General features: G+C 46.3%; 1 protein-coding gene across 1 annotated transcript; it reads left to right on the forward strand.

The window, feature by feature from the left end:
- The first annotated feature begins 3,845 nt into the window (after window positions 1-3,845).
- On the forward strand, window positions 3,846-4,610 carry LOC109735993 (uncharacterized). The gene has a single exon (XM_020295202.4). The coding sequence runs from the start codon at window positions 4,104-4,106 to the stop codon at window positions 4,326-4,328; it is 225 nt and encodes a 74-aa protein (XP_020150791.1). The 5' UTR covers window positions 3,846-4,103; the 3' UTR covers window positions 4,329-4,610.
- The last annotated feature ends 16,303 nt before the right edge of the window (window positions 4,611-20,913 follow it).

Consider the following 20,913-nt stretch of genomic DNA (forward strand, 5'->3'; position numbering starts at 1 on the left):
ACTAATGCACCTTATATATTTTTTACTTTGAAATGGAGGGAGTAATAATTTGTTGGGAAGAGAAAATTATCTAAGTTGCATGATTCATTACCTTTCAAAAAGTTGTTTGAGTGGATGCAAACAGTATAGAAGGGTCACACTTGTGCATGTAAACAAAAGCCTGAAGATAAAATGACTGATTATGATATGTGCACTTTCTTGAACTAAAACCATGACATTTATTTGGGACGTAGGGAGTAGATGCCCCCAAGAATGTTGTCCAAAATAAATAAAAAACGAGACCATTTAGGACTAGCCCTTGGAGGTATATTTTTATAGAAGAAAATCTCTAAGCACCCTGTTCTCAATGTTGTTCGAAATCACTTCACATCAATTGGTTGTATCCATTCGTGGACTATGCAAACAAATTCTTGAGGTTGCAAATTTGAGATGTCTTGGAATTGTCTTGTGGGCTGGCTCAAACTAATAATGAAACAATAAAAGACCTGCATCGTGTCGGATGGATCAACTTGCTACGATGACGCGCAGCGTTTGTTAGCTGTTTATGTGTATGGCGCGCCACCTGTGACGGCAGCGGGCTGGCCGGAGAAGAAGCTGCACGGCCGTCCTAGCCATGACAGGTTCACGGTTAGGCGAAGCTGGCGTCGTCGAGATCGTCGGTCCTTCCCCTCTCATTATTCCTCACGGGCACGGCACCACCGGCCATATGGCTGTGCGGCGTTAACTCTGCCTTGGTACCTCTTGGAAGATTTTGGTCCTTCTGAGTGCATATGTTCAACGTAATTATCTTATTTCAGGTACTCCCATGGACATAGAGCGGACCACTGGAAGGAGAAAAGGCAAAAAAAAAAAAAGCTTGAGCATCGTAGGTAGGCTGTTGGTGGATCGGTCCATGCAGGGATTAAAGCCTTGTCTGGTCATGGCCGGCTTTTAATCTCGGAGTCGGAGGTATAGTATTACGGGGGTGTTTAGTTTCAGAGACTTTTTTGTGTTGGGACTAAAAAAAGTTCCTAAAGTCTCTAGCAAACCAAACAGGGGGGACTTTTTGGGGACTTTTTGCTAAAAGTCCTTAGAAGCACCTCCTTGAGAGTCTTTTTTAAAAAGTCCTAGGGACTAGAAAAAGTCCTAGGACTAGAGAACCAAACACCACCTACACTATACGGCGGCAATGAATAGGAACACGACTAATGATGTAGACCAACTGTTATGGGATCACCGATTTTTTGGAGGCCATCATCAGCATTCAGTCATGGCGTTAATGGTACCAGCAAGCCCAGCATGGGTCGCCTATCCTCCTTAAATTCTTTTGGGAGTACTATGAACCGGGGCAAAACATTTTTCATAGGATCAAAGAAAATATGTAATCAAGGGCAACAATTTGGTCGAAATGATTACCCCTCCCCGTAAAAAAAAGAAAAAGAAATGATTACCCTAAAAAAATGGTCGAAATGATATACCGTCATGTTTATATAATTAGAAGTACATACGCCAATAGTCAGCGAACTTTTGCTGTGAGGGAGGGGCAATTGCGAACGGTTTAGATGCCAAGTTTAGTGGTACGAGAGTGGCAATTCTTTTGGAAACGCATGATAATTTCTGAAAAGAATAAAAAATTGCGGGAAAAAAGGAAGGACTTGCCATTACCAAGTAAAGTTGGCACAAAAAACGTTCGCTCGCCATCTCGTTCGTTCGTTGGTTATCTTTTTCGTTTAATTAAAGATGGGACATGCGTCGTCCATCTGTCAGCCGCGACAGCCTCACGCTTGAATTCCCTTCCGTTCGTGGCATGTTTGGTTAGGCGTGGCAATGGCACATGACGTACTGCCGGCCTTATCGGTCATCATGTGCCGTGGATACAGTACAATGATGCCCTTCCATGCTTACCGTCCTTGCGGAACGTCGCTATCCCTATGCCATCGTCTGGTAAACTTGATCAAATGATTAGGCGGATTCACGGCTTCACAGACTACTAACCGGAGGACGTGACACCCCCCACAAAAATACTCCCAAGGACGACATACATGCATGTTTGAAGCTTGGAATTATACCGAAAAAGTCGATCGGTATAGGACTGTCAGTAGATATCTCTGTGTGAGCTTAGGGCACGGTCACCGCGGCACCCACCACCCAACTAATCAACGGAATTAACAGATTTGCCCGTGTACTTAACACAGCTCAAAAACGTTGCCAACTCGCAGGCACGATTACTTAGCAAGGAAGTCTCGAACCACAAACAATATCAACCTATTGCGTAGTACATGCACGAGAGGAAACGGTTTTCGCGAGAGCCAAATGCGAGGCAGGCATTAATGTCATGACAGTCGCCTGGCTGACATGCCCTGCTGCCTATCCATCACCTAATTAAGTCCAAACCAACCTCTGCCAGGCAACCTACGCCCCGTCCCTGTCCTCCTACCGCCCCAACCCATACCTTTTCCTCTCCAAACAGACACCCAAACAGCCATAGTTGTTGGCAGTGGCAGGGGAACAAGTTGAACAACAACGCACGCAGCCGACCAAGTTTTCGATCAGTTCCGTTGGGCTCGATCTTTCTGGGTAGATTCTCGTCTAGGATCGAAACTCCATCGTGTGCGGTGGCGCTGTTTGTTGCACGTCGACGTGCAAGCAACGTGAGCCGTCAATGGATGTCTCTGCATAACCACACATCGGTGAAAGGTTTCCTCTCGGATGCGATGGACGGACCGGACTACTAAGTTATATTCATGCTGTTCTCGAGGAGAATAAGATGAAAGCCATCACGGTGAAAGCGAACGTTAGGAAACATTCGCCTCAATTTTTTTACTCCAATAAGAACAGGAACATACTGTAGTAATGCGGTCCACTTGGCACCACGAATCTGGAAGATGGACTCGGACCACACGACGCTCCGCGGTGAGGTTAAGACTGACCATAATGGAGAGTAACTCAGACTAGTAACATAAGCCATTACGGTGAAAGTGAACGTTAGGAAACATTCGCCTCAATTTTTTTACTCCAATAAGAACAGCAACATACTGTAGTAATACGGTCCACTTGGCGCCACGGATTTGGGAGATGGACTCGGACCACACGACGCTCTGCGGCGAGGTTAAGACTGGCCACAATGGAGAGTAATTTAGACTAGTAACATGCCTATGTTACTAGTCAATATTACTACCTCTATAGTGGTAAGTAACATTATGTGTGGTAACATGCAACACTTTATTTATTAGGCTATAGACTTATTTACCTTGATATGTGTGATGTTACTCATACTATCCCTTGTAGACTAGCCACAGTGGGAGTAACTTCGGTAGTAACATCGAGTCCAACTCAGCAATTTTGCTTATGTGGCAATGAGTTAATGAGGAGAGATGTAGTACTAGTAACTTAGCTAGTTACTGTAACATCACATGTCCCAATGCAATATGAGTCTATAACGTAATAAATGAAGCTTTGCATGTTACCACACTTATGTTACTACCCACTATTGAGGTAGTAGCATAGAGTAGTAACATGGGCATGTTACTACTCTATGTTACTACCCATTGTGGCTAGTCGTACATGCCTCTCTTTCTTTATTTATTGCTTGCCACATCATCTATTTTACCTAGATATGTGTGATGTTACTATCTATATTACTCCATCGTGGATAGTCTAAACCAAACCAGTGGTCTGTGCCTGCCTGTTTTTGTCTACCCCGTGCGTACGTATACTTGCTCCGTCGCACACAACAGACTTAGTCAAGAAGCATACGCTTGGCAGGGACGACATTATGGCCACCCCTAACCGCCACCTTCCCCACCACCGTGAGCGCCATCAATGCCGTCCTCGCCTCGCCTTAAATCCCTCCTCCTATCCCTTCCCCTCCCTCCCTCCATCGCACATTGCCTGCTTACTGGCTCCCCGCCATTGCTGACCAGTGACCGCAACCACCACCTTCCTGCCACTATATATATACCCCGCGCGCGCTGACGCAGTGACAAATCGCACGGGCGGCGCGCGGCTTAGCTGTATTGCACTGTCCACCACCGCCAGCATCAAATATCTCCGGCGAGAGTTTCCGCGATATTTGTTTCTTTCCAGAGAGTTTTCCGGGAAGGGGGAGGAGGAGGAGCGGCGGCATGGTGTTCTTCTGCTTCCTGGTGGACCAGCGGCGGAAGGTGCGGAGCAGCAAGCCGGCGGCGGGGATCTGCTCGCGGTGCGGCGGCTGCGCCAGCGTGGCGGACATGGAGACGGCCACGCGGCTCTGCTACCTCCTCACCGTGCACCGCGTCACCTGGCGCGCCATCATCTGCACCTTCTGCGGCGCCATGCTCAAGTCCTACCGCCACTACAGGCTCTACTAGGCCGGCGGCCGACGCTGATTGATCTGCGCGCGCGACGGACGGCCGGCCGGCCACCGTCTCCACCCACGTCCCGTTTCCTGACTGACGGCCGGTGGAGCCTGCCTGTATGTGCTAGCTAGTTTTGTTTGCTCGATCTGCTTAATTTGTGTTTCAGGCATGCCCTCTAGCTTGAGCTTGGAGATTGTTACACCGGATGGATTCTTGTGGTCTTATGTACATATACGGAGTAGTATTATGCAAGGTGGCTAGTCTTGATTAGTTATTTAATTTCCTCCGAAATAAGGTTGCATTGCCTCGTCTTCTCACTCTCCGTCGAGAGTGTAAAAACTGAGAAAGGGTTTTGCTCCGTGCATACAATAGGTGCCGGCTCCTCTGTTTATATGCATAGCAACGAGGTTGTTGCGTCCACAATCAGGAGCTAACAAACTGAATCTTATGGCTTTACAACTTGATACGCAAGTCTAGCTAACTATCTGGACTCTCTACATCATTGTCTGCACAACATCTACACGTATCTTAACAGACCCATAGGATTAGTTAGTAGGATCTCATGCAAGAGAGAAGGGGAGAAGTGTCAGAATCTTGTTATCCATCACTAAGTAGCTCCTCTTGTAATAGTAGCATGGCTGTTCATACATTTCCCCTCTCCTCTCCACGGCATTAACGTGTGGTTCCTCACACTTTTCATCTTTCTTTGTTGTTCGAGAAAATCACACTTTTCATCTGACAAGGCCCTATTGTCTGCTACTACTATGAGATATTTCGAAATAAACAAGACGGGGGATATTTGTGTGGCGTTGTTGTTAAAATTTGTTCTGTCAATTCCTGCGATCTTTTTTATTCTGTCAAAATTTTGGTCCGCTGGAGGGGAAAGCAATAGCGTTTGAAAATTGAAACCCCATGGCAGGCCGACCACCAACAAGTGAGCATTAACTGCATGTGCATGCATACGAGGACATATGGCACATGGATGTGGACAGCCCATACCAAACTACTCCTACTCTGGTGTAAATTTCGTTGGCGCACGATGTACAAATGTCTGCGCCAGCTGGTGTATGTTGAAGGAAGTGATTTATTACAACTGTCGCCAGAGCCCAGATGCCGTCGACAGGCCATTTCTACGGTCATGGTAATTGAGCACTCGGCACAGTGCACATGTGCAATTAATAATGTACAACTATTGTCAAGCAACTACGCAGTGAGTACTCTTCAGGAACCCTGCAACGGTCATTTTTAATGGACTGGGAGCGCGCCACTTGCCATGCTCTCAGCCGTCGCCACGTGTTGCGTTTTAAATGCTTCCTCTGATTTTTTTATTTCCTGTACACGTTTCTGGCATTTAGATGGATTTTTTGGTTTTTTGGCTTTTCGGTTTTTCGCCGGTTTTGGCAAAAAAAACCCCGCAAACAATGTGTTTTTTTACTTCTTCCGGAGGCACGGATTTTCTTGTGCGATAAAAAAACCATTTTTTTTCCTTTCACAAGAGGCACATATTTACTTTTCGTGGATGCACGTATTTGCTTCCTCAAGATGCATAGGCGTGCCTCTCGGAAAAGGAGAAAAACATTTTTTTTTGTTTTTTCCTTCTTTTCATGAGAGGCACAAATTATTTCTCATGTAGGTACGAATTTGTTTCCGCGAGATGGCAGTCGTGCCTTTCGGAAAAGAGGAAAAAACACATTTTTTCCTTCTACAAGAGGCATAGATCTATTTCTCACGGAGGCATGGATTTGTAGTCGTGCCTCTCAAAAAGGAAAATAAGGGGGGGGGGGTGGTCTTTCTTTCGTGAGAAGCACGTCTCTCGAAAAAGGGAAAAAATATGTTTCTTTTTTTTCATTCCATGAGAGGCACAAATTTACATCTCATGGAGGCACGGATTTGCTTCCGCGAGAGGCATAGCCGTGCCTTTCGAAAAAGAAAAAAACACCTTTTTTTTTCTTCCGTGTGAGGAACAGATCTATTTCTTGTGGAGGCATGGATTTGCAGTCGTGCCTCTAGAAAAATAAAAAAGCGTGTTTTTCTAAAAGAAAAATATTTTTTTTATTCCGTGAGAGGCACAAATTTACTTCTCATGGAGGCACGGATTTGCTTCTATGAGAGGCACAATCATGTCTCTCGGAAAAAGAGAAAATGTGTTTTTTAATTTTTCCACGAGAGGTGAAGGAAATATGCCCTAGAGGCAATAATAAAGTTATTATTTATTTTCACATATCATGATAAATGTTTAATATTCATGCTAGAATTGTATTAACCGGAAACATAATACATGTGTGAATACATAGACAAACATAATGTCACTAGTATGCCTCTACTTGACTAGCTCGTTAATCAAAGATGGTTAAGTTTCCTAACCATAGACATGAGTTGTCATTTGATTAACGGGATCACATCATTAAGAGAATGATGTGATTGACTTGACCCATTCCGTTAGCTTAGCACTTGATCGTTTAGTTACTTCTATTGCTTTCTTCATGACTTATACATGTTCCTATGACTATGAGATTATGCAACTCCCGATTACCAGAGGAACACTTTGTGTGCTACCAAACGTCATAGCATAACTGGGTGATTATAAAGGTGCTCTACCGGTGTCTCCGATGGTACTTGTTGAGTTGGCATTGATCGAGATTAGGATTTGTCACTCCGACTGTCGGAGAGGTATCTCTGGGCCCTCTCGGTAATGCACATCACAATAAGCCTTGCAAGCAATGTGACTAATGAGTTAGTTGCGGGATGATGCATTACGTAACGAGTAAAGAGACATGCCGGTAACGAGATTGAGCTAGGTATTGAGATTCCGACGATCGAATCTCGGGCAAGTAACATACCGATGACAAAGGGAACAACGTATGTTGTTATGCGGTTTGACCGATAAAGATCTTCATAGAATATGTGGGATCCAATATGAGCATCCAGGTTCCGCTATTGGTTATTGACCGGAGACGTGTCTCGGTCATGTCTACATAGTTCTCGAACCCGTAGGGTCCGCAAGCTTAAAGTTCAGTGACGATTGGTATTATGAGTTTTGGTGTTTTGATGTACCGAAGGTAGTTCGGAGTCCCGGATATGATCACGGACATGACGAGGAGTCTTGAAATGGTCGAGACGTAAAGATCGATATATTGGACGACTATATTCGGACACCGGAAGTGTTCTGGGTGGTTTCGGAGAAAACCGGAGTGCCGGAGGGTTACCGGAACCCCCCGGGGAGAAATAGTGGGCCTTATGGGCCTTAGTGGAGAGAGAAAGGGTTGGCCTAGGGCAGACCGCGCACGCCTTCCCCTCTGGTCCGAATTGGACTAGGAGAGGGGGGGGGGGGCGGCGCCCCCCTTTCCTTCTCCCTCTCCCCCTTCCTTTCCCCCTCCTAGTAGGAGTAGGAAAGAGGGGAGTCCTACTCCTACTAGGAGGAGGACTCCTCCTCCTGGCGCGCCTACAGGGGCCGGCCGGCCTCCCCTGTTGCTCCTTTATATACGGGGGCAGGGGGGCACCTCTAGACACACAAGTTGATCTGTTGATCTCTCCCAGCCATGTGCGGTGCCCCCCTCCACCATAATCCACCTCGATCATATCGTAGCGGTGCTTAGGCGAAGCCCTGCGTCGGTAGCATCATCATCACCGTCATCACGCCGTCGTGCTGACGAAACTCTCCGGCGAAGCTTTGCTGGATCGGAGCTCGCGGGACGTCATCAAGTTGAACGTGTGCTGAACTCAGAGGTGCTGTGCGTTCGGTACTTGGATCGGTCGGATCGTGAAGACGTACGACTACATCAACCGCGTTGTGCTAACGCTTCCGCTTTCGGTCTACGAGGGTACGTGGACACACTCTCCCCTCTCGTTGCTATGCATCACCATGATCTTGCGTGTGCGCAGGAATTTTTTTGAAATTACTACGTTCCCTAACAGTGGTATCAGAGCCTGGTTTATGCGTAGATGTAATATGCACGAGTAGAACACAAGTGAGTTGTGGGCGATACAAGTCATACTGCTTACCAGCATGTCATACTTTGGTTCGGCGGTATTGTTGGATGAAGCGGCCCGGACCGACATTACGCGTACGCTTACGCGAGACTGGTTCTACCGACGTGCTTTGCACATAGGTGGCTGGCGGGTGTCAGTTTCTCCAACTTTAGTTGAACCGAGTGTGGCTACGCCGGTCCTTGAGAAGGTTAAAACAACACTAACTTGACGAACTATCGTTGTGGTTTTGATGCGTAGGTAAGAACGGTTCTTGCTCAGCCCGTAGCAGCCACATAAAACTTGCAACAACAAAGTAGAGGACGTCTAACTTGTTTTTGCAGGGCATGTTGTGATGTGATATGGTCAAGACATGATGCTATATTTATTGTATGAGATGATCATGTTTTGTAACGGAGTTATCGGCAACTGGCAGGAGCCATATGGTTGTCGCTTTATTGTATGCAATGCAATCGCCCTGCAATTGCTTTACTTTATCACTAAGCGGTAGCGATAGTCGTAGAAGCAATAGTTGGCGAGACGACAACGATGCTACGATGGAGATCAAGGTGTCACGCCGGTGACGATGGTGATCATGACGGTGCTTTGGAGATGGAGATCAAAGGCACAAGATGATGATGGCCATATCATATCACTTATATTGATTGCATGTGATGTTTATCCTTTATGCATCTTATTCTGCTTTGTTTGACGGTAGCATTATAAGATGATCTCTCACTAAATTTTAAGGTAAAAGTGTTCTCCCTGAGTATGCACCGTTGCCAAAGTTCGTCGTGCCGAGACACCACGTGATGATCGGGTGTGATAAGCTCAACGTTCATCTACAACGGGTGTAAGACAGTTTTACACACGCAGAATACTCGGGTTAAACTTGACGAGCCTGGCTTATGCAGATATGGCCTCGAAACACTGAGACCGAAAGGTCGAGCGTGAATCATATAGTAGATATGATCAACATAGTGATGTTCACCATTGAAAACTACTCCATTTCACGTGATGATCGGTTATGGTTTAGTTGATATGGATCACGTGATCACTTAGATGATTAGAGGGATGTCTATCTAAGTGGGAGTTCTTAAGTAATATGATTAATTGAACTTAAATTTACCATGAACTTAGTATCTGATAGTATTTTGCTTGTCTATGTTGTTGTAGATAGATGGCCCGTGCTATTGTTCCGTTGAATTTTAATGCGTTCCTTGAGAAAGCAAAGTTGAAAGATGATGGTAGCAATTACACGGACTGGGTCCGTAACTTGAGGATATCCTCATTGCTGCACAGAAGAATTACGTCCTGGAAGCACCGTTGGGTGCCAGGCCTGCTGCAGATGCAACTGACGACATTAAGAACGTCTGGCAGAGCAAAGCTGATGACTACTCGATAGTTCAGTGTGCCATGCTTTACGGCTTAGAACCGGGGCTTCAACGACGTTTTGAATGTCATGGAGCATATGAGATGTTCCAGGAGTTGAAGCTGATATTTCAAGCAAATGCCCGGATTGAGAGATATGAAGTCTCCAATAAGTTCTACAACTGCAAAATGGAGGAGAATAGTTCTGTCAGTGAACATATACTCAAAATGTCTGGGTATAACAATCACTTGATTCAACTGGGAGTTAATCTTCCGGATGACAGTGTCATTGACAGGATTCTTCAATCACTGCCACCAAGCTACAAGAGCTTCGTGATGAACTATAAAATGCAAGGGATGGATAAGACAATTCCCGAGCTCTTCGCAATGCTAAAGGTTGCGGAGGTAGAAATCAAGAAGGAGCATCAAGTCTTGATGGTCAACAAGACCACCAGTTTCAAGAAAAAGGGTAAAGTGAAGAAGAAGGGGAACTTCAAGAAGAACTGCAAACAAGTTGATGCTCAAGAGAAGAAACCCAAGTCTGGACCTAAGCCTGAGACTGAGTGCTTCTACTGCAAACAGACTGGTCACTGGAACCAGAACTGCCCCAAGTATTTGGCGGATAAGAAGGATGGCAAGGTGAACAAAGGTATATGTGATATACATGTTATTAATGTGTACCTTACTAGACCTTGCAGTAGCACCTGGGTATTTGATACTGGTTCTGTTGCTAATATTTGCAACTCGAAACAGGGACTATGGATTAAGCGAAGACTGGCTAAGGACGAGGTGACGATGCGCGTGGGAAATGGTTCCAAAGTCGATGTGATCGCCGTCGGCACGCTACCTCTACATCTACCTTCGGGATTAGTTTTAGACCTAAATAATTGTTATTTCGTGCCAGCGTTAAGCATGAACATTATATCTGGATCTTGTTTGATGCGAGACAGTTATTCATTTAAATATGAGAATAATGGTTGTTCTATTTATATGAGTAATATCTTTTATGGTCATGCACCCTTGAAGAGTGGCCTATTTGTGATGAATCTCGATAGTAGTGATACACATATTCATAATGTTGAAGCCAAAAGATGCAGAGTTGATAATGATAGTGCAACTTATTTGTGGCACTGCCATTTGGGTCATATTGGTGTAAAGCGCATGAATAAACTCCATACTGATGGACTTTTGGAATCACTTGATTATGAATCACTTGGTACTTGCGAACCATGCTTCATGGGCAAGATGACTAAAACGCCATTCTCCGGAACAATGGAGCGAGCAACAGATTTGTTGGAAATCATACATACTGATGTATGTGGTCCGATGAAAGTTGAGGCTCGCGGCGAGTATCGTTATTTTCTCACCTTCACAGATGATTTGAGCAGTATGGGTATATCTACTTAATGAAACATAAGTCTGAAACATTTGAAAAGTTCAAAGAATTTCAGAGTGAAGTGGAAAATCATCGTAACAAGAAAATAAAGTTTCTACGATCTAATCGTGGAGGAGAATATTTGAGTTACGAGTTTGGTCTACATTTGAAACAATGCGGAATAGTTTCGCAACTCACGCCACCCGGAACACCACAACGTAATGGTGTGTCCGAACGTCGTAATCATACTTTACAAGATATGGTGCGATCTATGATGTCTCTTACTGATTTACCGCTATCGTTTTGGGGTTATGCTTTAGAGACGGCTGCATTCACGTTAAATAGGGCACCATCGAAATCCGTTGAGATGACGCCTTATGAACTGTGGTTTGGCAAGAAACCAAAGTTGTCATTTCTTAAAGTTTGGGGTTGCGATGCTTATGTGAAAAAGCTTCAACCTGATAAGCTCGAACCCAAATCGGAGAAATGTGTCTTCATAGGATACCCAAAGGAAACTGTTGGGTACACCTTCTATCACAGATCCGAAGGCAAGACATTCGTTGCTAAGAATGGATCCTTTCTAGAGAAGGAGTTTCTCTCGAAAGAAGTGAGTGGGAGGAAAGTAGAACTTGATGAGGTAACTGTACCTGCTCCCTTATTAGAAAGTAGTTCATCACAGAAATCTGTTCCTGTGACTCCTACACCAATTAGTGAGGAAGCTAATGATGATGATCATGTAACTTCAGATCAAGTTACTACTGAACCTCGTAGGTCAACCAGAGTAAGATCCACACCAGAGTGGTACGGTAATCCTATTCTGGATGTCATGTTGCTTGACCAAGGCGAACCTACGAACTATGAAGAAGCGATGGTGAGCCCAGATTCCGCAAAATGGCTTGAGGCCATGAAATCTGAGATGGGATCCATGTGTGAGAACAAAGTGTGGACTTTGGTTGACTTGCCCGATGATCGGCAAGCCATAGAGAATAAATGGATCTTCAAGAAGAAGACTGACGCTGACGGTAATGTTACTGTCTACAAAGCTCGACTTGTTACGAAAGGTTTTTGACAAGTTCAAGGGGTTGACTACGATGAGACTTTCTCACCCGTAGCGATGCTTAAGTCTGTCCGAATCATGTTAGCAATTGCCGCATTTTATGATTATGAAATTTGGCAAATGGATGTCAAAACTGCATTCCTGAATGGATTTCTGGAAGAAGAGTTGTATATGATGCAACCGGAAGGTTTTGTCGATCCAATGGGAGCTAACAAAGTGTGCAAGCTCCAGCGATCCATTTATGGACTAGTGCAAGCCTCTCGGAGTTGTAATAAACGTTTTGATAGTGTGATCAAAGCATATGAATTTATACAGATTTTGGAGAAGCCTGTATTTACAAGAAAGTGAGTGGGAGCTCTGTAGCATTTCTGATATTATATGTGGATGACATATTGCTGATTGGAAATGATATAGAATTTCTGGATAGCATAAAAGGATACTTGAATAAAAGTTTTTCAATGAAAGACCTCGGTGAAGCTGCTTACATATTGGGCATCAAGGTCTATAGAGATAGATCAAGACGCTTGATAGGACTTTCACAAAGCACATACCTTGACAAAGTTTGGAAAAAGTTCAAAATGGATCAAGCAAAGAAAGGGTTCTTGCCTGTGTTACAAGGTGTGAAGTTGAGTCGGACTCAATGCCCGACCACTGCAGAAGATAGAGAGAAAATGAAAGATGTTCCCTATGCTTCAGCCATAGGCTCTATCATGTATGCAATGTTGTGTACCAGACCTGATGTGTGCCTTGCTATTAGCTTAGCAGGGAGGTACCAAAGTAATCTAGGAGTGGATCACTGGACAACGGTCAAGAACATCCTGAAATCCCTGAAAAGGACTAAGGATATGTTTCTCGTTTATGGAGGTGACAAAGAGCTAGTCATAAATGGTTACGTCGATGCAATCTTTGACACTGATCCGGACGATTCAAAATCGCAAACCGGATACGTGTTTACATTGAACGGTGGAGCTGTCAGTTGGTGCAGTTCTAAACAAAGCGTCGTGGCGGGATCTACGTGTGAAGCGGAGTACATAGCTACTTCGGAAGCAGCAAATGAAGGAGTCCGGATGAAGGAGTTCATATCCGATCTAGGTGTCATACCTAGTGCATCGGGACCAATGAAAATATTTTGTGACAATACTGGTGCAATTGCCTTGGCAAAGGAATCCATATTTCACAAGAGAACCAAGCACATCAAGAGACGCTTCAATTCCATCCGGGATCAAGTCTAGGTGGGAGACATAGAGATTTGCAAGATACATACGGATCTGAATGTTGCAGACCCATTGACTAAGCCTCTTCCACGAGCAAAACATGATCAACACCAAAACTCCATGGTTGTTAGAATCATCAATGTGTAATCTAGATTATTGACTCTAGTGCAAGTGTGAGACTGAAGGAAATATGCCCTAGAGGCAATAATAAAGCTATTATTTATTTACTCATATCATGATAAATGTTTATTATTCATGCTAGAATTGTATTAACCGGAAACATAATACATGCGTGAATACATAGACAAACATAATGTCACTAGTATGCCTCTACTTGACTAGCTCGTTAATCAAAGATGGTTAAGTTTCCTAACCATAGACATGAGTTGTCATTAGACTAACGGGATCACATCATTAGGAGAATGATGTGATTGACTTGACCCATTCCGTTAGCTTAGCACTTGATCGTTTAGTTTACTTCTATTGCTTTCTTCATGACTTATACATGTTCCTATGACTATGAGATTATGCAACTCCCGATTACCGGAGGAACACTTTGTGTGCTACCAAATGTCACAATGTAACTGGGTGATAATAAAGGTGCTCTACAGGTGTCTCCGATGGTACTTGTTGAGTTGGCATAGATCGAGATTAGGATTTGTCACTCCGACTGTCGGAGAGGTATCTCTGGGCCCTCTCGGTAATGTACATCACAATAAGCCTTGCAAGCAATGTGACTAATGAGTTAGTTGCGGGATGATGCATTACGTAACGAGTAAAGAGACTTGCCAGTAATGAGATTGAGCTAGGTATTGAGATACCGACGATCGAATCTCGGGCAAGTAACATACCGATGACAAAGGGAACAACGTATGTTGTTATGCGGTTTGACCGATAAAGATCTTCGTAGAATATGTGGGAGCCAATATGAGCATCCAGGTTCCGCTATTGGTTATTGACCGGAGACGTGTCTCGGTCATGTCTACATAGTTCTCGAACCCGTAGGGTCCGCACGCTTAAAGTTCGGTGACGATCGGTATTATGAGTTTTTGTGTTTTGATGTACTGAAGGTAGTTCGGAGTCCCGGATATGATCACGGACATGACGAGGAGTCTCGAAATGGTCAAGATGTAAAGATCAATATATTGGACGACTATATTCGGACACCGGAAGTGTTCCGGGTGGTTTCGGAGAAAACCGGAGTGCCGGAGGGTTACCGGAACCCCCCGGGAGAAATAGTGGGCCTTATGGGCCTTAGTGGAGAGACAGAGGGCTGGCCTAGGGCAGACTGCGCGCCCCTCCCCCTCTGGTCCGAATTGGACTAGGAGAGGGGGGGCGGCGCCCCCCTTTCCTTCTCCCTCTCCCCCTTCCTTCCCCCCTCCTAGTAGGAGTAGGAAAGAGGGGAGTCCTACTCCTACTAGGAGGAGGACTCGTCCTCCTAGCGTGCCTACAGGGGCCGGCTGGCCTCCCCCTTGCTCCTTTATATACGGGGGCAGGGGGGCACATCTAGACACACAAGTTGATCTGTTGATCTCTCCCAGCCGTGTGCGGTGCCCCCCTCCACCATAATCCACCTCGATCATATCGTAGCGGTGCTTAGGCGATGCCCTGCATCGGTAGCATAATCATCACCGTCATCACGCCGTCGTGCTGACGAAACTCACCGGTGAAGCTTTGCTGGATCGGAGCTCGCGGGACGTCATCGAGTTGAACGTGTGCTGAACTCGGAGGTGCCGTGCGTTCGGTACTTGGATCGGTCGGATCGTGAAGACGTACGACTACATCAACCGCGTTGTGCTAACGCTTCCGCTTTCGGTCTACGAGGGTACGTGGACACACTCTCCCCTCTCGTTGCTATGCATCACCATGATCTTGCGTGTGCGTAGGAATTTTTTTGAAATTACTACGTTCCCCAACAAGAGGCACATATTTTCTTCTGCTGGAGGCAATGATTTCCTTCCTTGAGAGGCACGGTTGTGCCTTTTAGGATAATGGAAAAACGTGCTCCCAGTTCGAGTTTTATGGAAAAAGTTCTCCCGCCCCGCTGCCACTTCTGTTGGGGAACGTTGCATAAAAAACAAAAACAAAATCTACGCACACACAAGATCTATCCATGGAGATGCATAGCAACGAGAGGGGAGAGTGTGTCTACGTACCCTCGTAGACCGTAAGCGGAATCGTTTATTAACGCGTTTGATGTAGTCGAACTTCTTCGCGATCCAACCGATCAAGTACCGAATGTACGGCACCTCCGCGTTCAACACACGTTCAGCTCGGTGACGTCCTTGCCTTCTTGATCCAGCAAGACGGGCGAAGTAGTGGATGAGTTCCGGCAGCACGACGGCGTGGTGATGGTGGTGGTGATGCTATCTCCGCAGGGCTTCGCCTAAGCACTACGAAAATGTGACCGAGAAACGAAACTGTGGAGAGGGGCGCCCCACACGGCTAAGAGATTGTCATCGTCCTTGTGTGGCACCCCCTCCCACAAATATATAGGTGGGGGGGGGGGAGAGGGGAGGCAGCCAGGAGGCACCCCAAGGGTGGCCGAATCCCCTTTGGGCTCCTGCCCTTGGCCGCCCACCCCCTTTCCTTGTATGTGCGCGGGAGGAAGGCAAGAGGAGGTGCACCCCCTTCCTTTCTCTTATGAGGAGGGAAAGGCAGGAGGGGCCAACTCCCCCCTTCCTTCCCCTAGGGCCGGCGGCCAGGGAGAGGGGCACACCAGCCCCTTGTGGGCTGGTGTGTTCCCCCTTTGGCCCATTAAGCCCATATAGCCTCCCGGGGCTTCCCGGAACCCCTTCCGGTGATCCGATGACTTCCCGGTACCTCCCGAAACTCTTCCGGTGTTCAAATTGTTGGGGATCGTAGCAGAATTTTAAAATTTTCTACGCATCACCAAGATCCATCTATGGAGTTTACTAGCAACGAGAAAGAAGGAGTGCATCTACATACCCTTGTAGATCGCGAGCGGAAGCGTTCAAGTGAACGGGGTTGATGGAGTCGTACTCGTCGTGATCCAAATCACCGATGACCGAGCGCCGAACGGACGGCACCTCCGCGTTCAACACACGTACGGAGCAGCGACGTCTCCTCCTTCTTGACCAGCAAGGGGGAAGGAGAGGTTGATGGAGATCCAGCAGCACGACGGCGTGGTGGTGGAAGTAGCGGGGATCCCGGCAGGGCTTCGCCAAGCGCAAACGGGAGGGAGAGGTGTCACGGGAGGGAGAGGGAGGCGCCAGGGGCTAGGGTACTGCTGCCCTCCCTCCCCCCCACTATATATAGGGGTCCTGGGGGGGGGGGGGCGCCGGCCCCCTGGAGATCCCATCTGAGGGGGGGGGGGGCGGCCAAGGGGGTGGCTTGCCCCCCAAGCCAAGTGGGGCGCCCCCTACCCCCAGGGTTTCCAACCCTAGGCGCAGGGGAGGCCCAAGGGGGCGCACCAGCCCACCAGTGGCTGGTTCCCCTCCCCACTTCAGCCCATGGGCCCTCCGGGATAGGTGGCCCCACCCGATGGACCCCCGGGACCCTTCCGGTGGTCCCGGTACAATACCGATAACCCCCAAAACTTTCCCGGTGGCCGAAACTGGACTTCCTATATATAATTCTTCACCTCCGGACCATTCCGGAACTCCTCGTGACGTCCGGGATCTCATCCGGGATTCCGAACAACTTTCGGGTTTCCGCATACTAATATCTCTACAACCCTAGCGTCACTGAACCTTAAGTGTGTAGACCCTACGGGTTCGGGAGACATGCAGACATGACCGAGACGACTCTCCGGTCAATAACCAACAGCGGGATCTGGATACCCATGTTGGCTCCCACATGTTCCACGATGATCTCATCGGATGAACCACGATGTCGAGGATTCAATCAATCCCGTATACAATTCCCTTTGTCAATCGGTACGTTACTTGCCCGAGATTCGATCGTCGGTATCCCAATACCTTGTTCAATCTCGTTACCGGCAAGTCACTTTACTCGTACCGTAATGCATGATCCCGTGGCTAACTCCTTAGTCACATTGAGCTCATTATGATGATGCATTACCGAGTGGGCCCAGAGATACCTCTCCGTCATACGGAGTGACAAATCCCAGTCTCGATCCGTGCCAACCCAACAGACACTTTCGGAGATACCCGTAGTGCACCTTTATAGTCACCCAATTACGTTGTGACGTTTGGTACACCCAAAGCACTCCTACGGCATCCGGGAGTTGCACGATCTCATGGTCTAAGGAAATGATACTTGACATTGGAAAAGCTCTAGCAAACGAACTACACGATCTTTTGTGCTATGCTTAGGATTGGGTCTTGTCCATCACATCATTCTCCTAATGATGTGATCCCGTTATCAATGATATCCAATGTCCATAGTCAGGAAACCATGACTATTTGTTGATCAACGAGCTAGTCAACTAGAGGCTCACTAGGGACATGTTGTGGTCTATGTATTCACACATGTATTACGATTTCCGGATAACACAATTATAGCATGAACAATAGACAATTATCATGAACAAGGAAATATAATAATAACCATTTTATTATTGCCTCTAGGGCATATTTCCAACAGTCTCCCACTTGCACTAGAGTCAATAATCTAGTTACATTGTGATGAATCGAACACCCATAGAGTTCTGGTGTTGATCATGTTTTGCTCTAGGGAGAGGTTTAGTCAACGGATCTGCTACATTCAGGTCCGTATGTACTTTACAAATATCTATGTCTCCATTTTGAACACTTTCACGAATGGAGTTGAAGCGACGCTTGATATGCCTGGTCTTCCTATGAAACCTGGGCTCCTTGGCAAGGGCAATAGCTCCAGTGTTGTCACAGAAGAGAGTCATCGGGCCCGACGCATTGGGAATCACCCCTAGGTCGGTAATGAACTCCTTCATCCAGATTGCTTCTTGCACTACCTCTGAGGCCGCCATGTACTCTGCTTCACATGTAGATCCCGCCACGACGCTTTGCTTGCAACTGCACCAGCTTACTGCCCCTCCATTCAAAATATACATGTATCCGGTTTGTGACTTCGAGTCATCCAGATCTGTGTCGAAGCTAGCGTCGACGTAACCCTTTACGACGAGCTCTTCGTCACCTGCATATACGAGAAACATATCCTTAGTCCTTTTCAGGTACTTCAGGATATTCTTGACCGCTGTCCAGTGTTCCATGCCGGGATTACTTTGGTACCTTCCTACCAAACTTACGGCAAGGTTTACATCAGGTCTGGTACACAGCATGGCATACATAATAGACCCTATGGCCGAGGCATAGGGGATGGCACTCATCTTTTCTCTATCTTCTGCCGTGGTCGGGCATTGAGCCGTGCTCAATTGCACACCTTGCAATACAGGCAAGAACCCCTTCTTGGACTGATCCATATTGAACTTCTTCAATATCTTGTCAAGGTACGTACTTTGTGAAAGACCAATGAGGCGTCTTGATCTATCTCTATAGATCTTGATGCCTAATATATAAGCAGCTTCTCCAAGGTCCTTTATTGAAAAACACTTATTCAAGTAGGCCTTTATACTTTCCAAGAATTCTATATCATTTCCCATCAATAGTATGTCATCCACATATAATAAGAGAAATGCTACAGAGCTCCCACTCACTTTCTTGTAAACACAGGCTTCTCCATAAGTCTGTGTAAACCCAAACGCTTTGATCATCTCATCAAATCGAATGTTCCAACTCCGAGATGCTTGCACCAGCCCATAGATGGAGCGCTGGAGCTTGCATACCTTGTTAGCATTCTTAGGATCGACAAAACCTTCCGGCTGCATCATATACAATTCTTCCTTAAGAAAGCCGTTAAGGAATGCCGTTTTGACGTCCATTTGCCATATCTCATAATCATAGAATGCGGCAATTGCTAACATGATTCGGACGGACTTCAGCTTCGCTACGGGTAAGAAAGTCTCATCGTAGTCAACCCCTTGAACTTGTCGATAACCCTTAGCGACAAGTCGAGCCTTATAGATGGTCACGTTACCATCCGCGTCTGTCTTCTTCTTAAAGATCCATTTATTTTCTATGGCTCGCCGATCATCGGGCAAGTCAGTCAAAGTCCATACTTCATTTTCATACATGGATCCTATCTCGGATTGCATGGCTTCAAGCCATTTGTTGGAATCCGGGCCCGCCATCGCTTCTTCATAGTTCGAAGGTTCACCGTTGTCTAACAACATGATTTCCAGGACAGGGTTGCCGTACCACTCTGGTGCGGAACGTGTCCTTGTGGACCTACGAAGTTCAGCAGTAACTTGATCCGAAGCTTCATGATCTTCATCATTAACTTCCTCCCCAGTCGGTGTAGGCACCACAGGAACATCTTCCCGCGCTGCGCTACTTTCCGGTTCGGAAGGGGTGACTATCACCTCATCAAGTTCCACTTTCCTCCCACTCACTTCTTTCGAGAGAAACTCTTTCTCCAGAAAGGACCCGTTCTTGGCAACAAAGATCTTGCCTTCGGATCTGAGGTAGAAGGTATACCCAATGGTTTCCTTAGGGTATCCTATGAAGACGCATTTTTCCGACTTGGGTTCGAGCTTTTCAGGTTGAAGTTTCCTGACATAAGCATCGCATCCCCAAACTTTTAGAACCGACAGCTTAGGTTTCTTCCCAAACCATAATTCATATGGTGTCGTCTCAACGGATTTTGACAGAGCCCTATTTAAAGTGAATGCGGCAGTCTCTAAAGCATAGCCCCAAAATGAGAGCGGTAGATCGGTAAGAGACATCATAGATCGCACCATATCCAATAGAGTGCGATTACGACGTTCGGACACACCATTTCGCTGAGGTGTTCCAGGCGGCGTGAGTTGTGAAACTATTCCACATTTCCTTAAGTGTGTGCCAAATTTGTGACTTAAATATTCCCCTCCATGATCTGATCGTAGGAACTTTATTTTTCTGTCACGTTGATTCTCAACCTCACTCTGAAATTCCTTGAACTTTTCAAAGGTCCCAGACTTGTGTTTCATTAGGTAGACATACCCATATCTACTTAAATCATCAGTGACAGTGAGAACATAACGATAGCCTCCGCGAGCCTCAACACTCATTGGACCGCATACATCAGTATGTATGATTTCTAATAAGTTGGTTGCTCGCTCCATTGTTCCGGAGAACGGAGTCTTGGTCATTTTGCCCATGAGGCATGGTTCGCATGTGTCAAATGATTCATAATCGAGAGACTCTAAAAGTCCATCAGCATGGAGCTTCTTCACGCGCTTGACACCAATGTGACCAAGGCGGCAGTGCCACAAGTATGTGGGACTATCGTTATCAACTTTACATCTTTTGGTATTCACACTATGAATATGTGTAACATCACGTTCGAGATTCATTAAGAATAAACCATTAACCAGCGGGGCATGACCATAAAACATATCTCTCATATAAATAGAACAACCATTATTCTCGGATTTAAATGAGTAGCCATCTCGAATTAAACGAGATCCTGATACAATGTTCATGCTCAAAGCTGGCACTAAATAACAATTATTGAGGTTTAAAACTAATCCCGTAGGTAAATGTAGAGGCAGCGTGCCGACGGCGATCACATCGACCTTGGAACCATTCCCGACGCGCATCGTCACCTCGTCCT

This window comes from Aegilops tauschii, chromosome 2 (genome assembly GCF_002575655.3).
Source record: "Aegilops tauschii subsp. strangulata cultivar AL8/78 chromosome 2, Aet v6.0, whole genome shotgun sequence".
Taxonomy (NCBI): domain Eukaryota; kingdom Viridiplantae; phylum Streptophyta; class Magnoliopsida; order Poales; family Poaceae; genus Aegilops; species Aegilops tauschii.